This window comes from Morone saxatilis, unplaced genomic scaffold (assembly GCF_004916995.1).
Source record: "Morone saxatilis isolate NCDOM2014 unplaced genomic scaffold, NCSU_SB_2.0 Contig4, whole genome shotgun sequence".
Taxonomy (NCBI): Eukaryota; Metazoa; Chordata; class Actinopteri; family Moronidae; genus Morone; species Morone saxatilis.
In genome coordinates, this window is record NW_023339984.1 from 7,518,848 (window position 1) to 7,524,847 (window position 6,000).

At 40.3% G+C, this 6,000-nt stretch overlaps 1 protein-coding gene across 5 annotated transcripts in view; it reads left to right on the forward strand.

Annotated features, from left to right (window-relative positions):
* Positions 1-5,994, forward strand: part of ppargc1a (peroxisome proliferator-activated receptor gamma, coactivator 1 alpha) — a 37,267-nt gene extending 31,273 nt beyond the window's left edge. For all 5 annotated transcript variants that reach the window (XM_035675358.1, XM_035675361.1, XM_035675359.1 and 2 more), the window contains exons 11-13: positions 678-799; positions 1,120-1,271; positions 3,702-5,994. In XM_035675358.1, the coding sequence (XP_035531251.1) occupies positions 678-799; positions 1,120-1,271; positions 3,702-3,805 (378 nt within the window). In that variant the 3' untranslated portion in view covers positions 3,806-5,994. The remainder of the gene's footprint in view (positions 1-677; positions 800-1,119; positions 1,272-3,701) is intronic.
* Positions 5,995-6,000: the final 6 nt, after the last annotated feature.

Sequence of the window (6,000 nt, forward strand, 5' to 3'; positions counted from 1 at the left end):
CAGTAACATATGATTAGCAGTTGCAATTAAATTACTCAAAAGCTGTAATTGCAGCCTGGTGCAGTTTGCTCCTAAATTATTCCACTATGACCCCCTTGTCCTCTGAGGTTCAAGGAAATCCGTGTTTTTTGCCCTGTGGCTCACTGCTGTTGCTCTTAATGCACCCTCTCTCTTGGAAATGAATATCTCTACCATATTAACAGACCTCTCATTGAGCAAACTACTTTGCTGTGTATTGGGAGTTTGACTCCTAAGTTGGAGAGAAAGAAACAGGCTTCTCTGATGTATGGCTGAGTCACCACAGTTTTATTTTTAGACTCCACAAAAGAAGAAGCAGCCCCAAACTTAAGACATGGCATCATTTGATAAAAATCACTCTGCCTCTGGTTGATGAGTTGCAGAGAGAAAAAGGAATTGTAGTGCCAAGGCAGACGGAAGGCGCTCTATCTGCAACTCTATCAGATAACAGGAAGCAAGCTGAACCAATCACAGTGGAACACAACAGACACACAGAGGAGAGGGGCAAAAAACGGAGGGCCTAGAGTTAGCTGCAGTATCCACAGGAGTGATCAAGACCAATTCATTAGGGCTCAGTGAAGAAAAGAGAGGGGAAAAGGAAAAACAGACTCCCCCTTTTAATCTCCTTCCTCCGCTCTGTCTTTCCCCTTAACGAGCAGGAGGAGAGACGGGTGGTGTACGTGGGGCGACTGAGGTCCGACTGCACCCGGACGGAGTTGAAGCGTCGCTTTGAAGTCTTTGGCGAAATTGAAGAATGTGCAGTGAACTTGAGGGACGATGGGTAAGGCCCCAGGACTTATTGTGCATGTGTGTGTGCGTCTATATGGTAGTCTGGTGTTCGTGTAGAGGGATGGGAAACTGCTGTAGCTTTTGAACTTGCAAAGTCAAGTGTTGAAGGTCTAAGACAAAGATGGAGCTTTTGCAGTCTCAGAGCGTCTCCTGATCCATCTTCGTTCTAGGCCTACGGAGCCCCAAAGATACACTTTTATTGATTCTCTTTTGCATATAAATAGCATGATCGTCATCTAAGACAAGGCCCTCTGTTTAGTTATTGTTGCCCTGCAGCCCCACTCTGACGTATCATTTTCTATTCTTGACCAGGGACAATTTTGGCTTCATCACGTACCGCTACACTTGTGACGCCTTTGCCGCCCTTGAGAACGGACACACCTTACGCAGGTCAAACGAGCCTCAGTTCGAGCTGTGCTTTGGCGGGCAAAAGCAGTTCTGCAAATCACATTACACAGATTTGGGTAAGTGCAGCTTTGTTGTTCTCTCCATCAGCCCCCTGCAGTCAGGCGGTATATTTGCATAGCTGGGAGCACTGTCAGTGAAAAGAAAAAAAAAAGGGGGGGAAGAGGGGGGCAAATCAAACAGTACAAAAAAAGGCTTGAGTGATGCTTCCAGATCAAAAGAGACCCATCTCTGTGCTTGTAACTATTCCTTCGGCCCTGAATTTGTCCACCAGGCATTTGTGGCTCAAAAGGGCAAAGAGAGTTCAGAGGTCAGGCTGTGAACATGCTAAAAATAGAGCACCATTTCCTCCCTGCTCGTAGCTGTAATATCTTAAGGAAAACAAGGCTGACTACATTACTCATGTGAACATGGGATGCTTGTCTCTACTTTGTTGAAATGAAATGCAACTCATTAGGAAGAAAGATAGCACTTAAAAGCATGTGTGCAGCTGTATACCAAATGAGTTTTCATCTGCCGTTGGATATACATGCGTGGGTGTGGGAATCACTTTTAAGAGCATGGCGAAGAGGAGGGAGGAAGAGAGATGAAATTACCAGGAGAAAGACAAAATAGAGGAAAGAAAAGGAGGTGAGGAAGAGGAAGGTGGGAGCAAGGTTAGGTCCCAGCAACCCCTCCTCCCAATAGAATGAGGTTCCATCTGTTGCCAGCTGTTACGGCGTTGAAAGGAGGTAGAGCCTTGATGTGGCACGTAAGGGCCTGTAATTTACATAAAGGGAAGAGAATACCTACTTATGCATACCTTGTGCCTTTGTTGGGAGTCAGGGGGTTGAGGCAGACCGCAGTGTGGCAGAACTCATCCAACATAAGTATGAGTAAACATGCACATATGTAGCCGATGCAAGTACATAGCTTCTACATTGATCAAATACATACAACAACTAGAAATCTGCACTCAAGTGGATGCAGCTGAGCGTTGAATGATGCATTCGCTAAATAATGCAAGATATCAATGAAATCAAGGCTTTTTCCTCTTGCATGACGCCCCGCTTTTGACATGGGAAGAAAAAAAGGGTACTTTCTTCTCTTCCGTTAGATACAGTTGTTGCGCGGTGATAATTGAGCAGCCACATCGAAGCTTAAGGGAGAGATGCCCCATTATGTTGAGTGTTTCACACCCACAAAAGATCATCTCCTCCATTTGGCGATGACATACAAGATGGGTATTGACGCTTGCATCTGCAGCCAGTTTTCCTTTGACATTTATTTACAAGCAAAATGTGAGGTCAGGAATGTATAATGCACTGCTGCGAGAGGGTCAAAGGGTCACTAGAGAGAAAAAGAGCAGTTTCTTCAATAAATGAAGCAGTTATTATACATTTTCAAAGCACATGCTTGAAGCTTTTAAAGAGGAGGACATGATGAGAAATTGACACACAGAGAAACAGTTGCTAATCCCAAAGCCTTGAGGATAGACATTATGCCGAGATTGACTAATCAGTCTACTGAAATGGAAAGGCCTTCATTTGTCCGCCTCTTTGTCAGGATAGGAACAGGCTATTTTGGTCGTCCCCGTACTGATAGCACAGGATAAAGAGATTGAGAGGAAGCGAGAATCTTATAATAGTGTGGTATCCAAACCTCTCCCTGTCTTCTCAATCTTGTAGGCACTCGCTCACTTTTTTTTCAGAGACACTGTCCATTAGTTTTAAGTAGAGCACCGGGGTATTTTTCATCCCTCAAGGTGCGCAGTGTGACACAATCCAGCCCTTGGCCATTGCATTAGATCACGACTGGCGTCTTCTGGCTGCCATGGTCATTCCCATTTCTCAAAGCTCTCGCAGTGTGCTGCTGGGCCCTTTGGGGGCCCCATTTGTGAAGCTGTCTGTTGGCAGAGATAAGATACTCTTTATGTATTATCAGCTTGATCAGGAAAAATAGGACATATGAGAGATGGACAGACACAAGGGTACGTTTTCACATTTGTTACCTTCGTGTAGAAAACACTTTTTCCTACCCTCACTATTTGAATTATTTGGTGGTAAATGGGTTGCTATGTAAACAGACAGTTATGGATTCAGACATTTTCCAGCTATTTATAGTGGCCAGCCAAGAAATCATCCAATATATAACTCCTTGTAAAACATTAACTTTAAGACTAACTTTTTGCATACAGCAGCTGTGCATTATCCTGTATTTCAAGCTTTCATGTTACTCATGATATTGTATACATCTGGCAACATGATGCTTAATGCAACCAAAGACGGGGAACAAATTACTTTCTTCTTAAGGAATATGCATATCTCTCTCAAGCCGAATAGCATCATATTAACACTGAACTACACATGACCGAGCAATAACGGTGTAAAGGCCGAGTATTCTGGGAATGTTTTCCGAGAATACAAAGGTGTACCTCTTGTTTTATGTGCATTTTCAAAGAAGTCCTGCTCTGCTCAACACTGACCGCAATCCTTTCTTGCCGCTTTCAGACTCCCATTCGGACGACTTTGATCCAGCCTCCACAAAAAGCAAGTATGACTCCATGGATTTTGACAGCTTGCTGAGGGAGGCCCAGCGCAGCCTGAGAAGGTAACCAGTTCAGTGGCACCTGCTGTCTGTCACAAAGAGGGACTTCTGATACCTCACTGTTGTTTCTCGCTCCTTTGACGACGAGACTACCAGAAGTTTTACACTCTATGTCATAGAGTATATAAGAATAAGTCTATAGACCTATATCAATATAAATGAATATATCAAAAATAAAGTTTACATGAACATAGCTGCTGAAGAGCTGGAAAGAGACAATGCATTCTGGGAAAGCCAGTGAACCCTCAGAACCTGGTGCACAGGTTTGGTGCACTCTACTGCTGTACAACCATCAGTAAAAGAAGAAAAGAAAAACTTTCATGATTATTTTTCTCCAAGCACTACAATGCCCACAATTCTTTGGGAGTGAAAACATGCAGCTTGTTCAACCAGATTTGTTTTCTTTTGCTGTTGACTTTTCTTTCTTTTATTCTTTTAAATCTGGTGTTTGGATCTAGTGTTACAAGCAAGAGTATAGGGAATTGTATCTTGGAGGTAAAATTCTCAAGGTAACATTGTTGTCTACATTTTAAGGAGAAATGTAGCTGTGTATTTACAAATACTATAAAAAGGAATATTTTTATTTTATGTACATATCGGATAAAGTTCTTTATTTGTTACAGCTATGCACTGTAAAATGCAGCCTTTTTTAAAAATGAGGAGAAACTTTCTTAATTCAGAATGTCGATCTGTAGTAATTACAATACTGTAAAACATATTGTACACCTACATGATGTTTAGAAGACATGATATGATTGTAAAAAAAAAAGAAAAAAGATGTGTCCAATTGCTCATTTTGAGGGAGCATGTGAACAAACGTCCTTTTTTAAGTTATTTTGTTGGGGAAAAAGCAGTCAACCATGTATAGTTTTATCTGTTTATAAAGTTTCTCAATCAGTGTTTTTGCTTATACAACCAGTGTAAAATGCATTTTTAACGTGTTTTTCATGATTGTAAAAAAAAAGGTACCCCATTTTTTTATTAATTATTTCTGAAGCAATCAGTGTATATATATACATATACATATATATATATATATATATATATATAACTTGGTTTGATTTCATTGCTTTGTATGGTTCTCGTTTTGATTACCTTCAGTGAGAGACGATACTGCATTCAAATCTTTTCAATCAATACAAACACATATTTATCTATTTATTTTAATATTTGAATCAAGAATATTTATGAGCTCCATTTTACATGGCGCACCTTCATGAAATTTATTTACTGTTTATGTTGTCCTTTTGATTTGTGTTATTTAACTTACAATCACTAGACAGGGTGTACAATAAATGGTTTGGTGGGGGATAATATTACCTTCTATGCCTTTCCAAAACAATCAAAACATTCAGCTAATCACTCCAGCAGTCAGCCCCTCATCATTTTAATGATTTCTGTCTCCACTACCAGTCAGATTTGCAGGTCACTGGTTTTTCTTTCCACACAGAAGCAGAACATGAAGCAATAAAATGATTTTGCAGGAAATTTGTTGTACCACTGTAAACACTTGTTGTCATCGCTCCACTCACGCTTGATTATGTGAATGCCAAACAAAAGTTTACAATTTCCTTTTCCTGAATTTTTTAAAGATCTTGTATTTGATGTAATATATATATAAATATATATATACAATGATGATACTACTAATATTATTCACAATAATTACAAGATGATTAATAAAAATAACAATGATAATAATATAAATGAAAGACAAAAATATATAAAAAGCAATAAATTATTTTTCAGAGTTGTATTTTAGCTCCTATTGTTGTGTGATTTTTGGACTTGACCCATTACCCAGTCGCTGGTAGCTAGGATGACTCCATTCCAGTATCTTGGCATTTCATCACCGTGACATTATCCTGTGCGGTAAACACTTGATTGTCCCCGCTCCCAACTCTCCTCCTCTTCCCTTTAAGATGTAATTGAGTCTATGTGATTGTAATGCACGCATTACTTTGTGACATCTGTGCAAACGTGACTCTTAACTCCACCCTGTGTGTACAATATGTCGAGTTGAAACTGTTTGTTGTGTAGTGCATGGCTATTACAGGATGACAGTTGGTAAAGTATATACCACTTTGGATATCTGCCTCTCAGCTGTCTTTAACTGGCAGATTTTAAATGACATTCTATAAGCCTAGAGAAAACTACTCAACGATGTATCGCATGCCGCACCATTTTCCATCAGACCCGCCC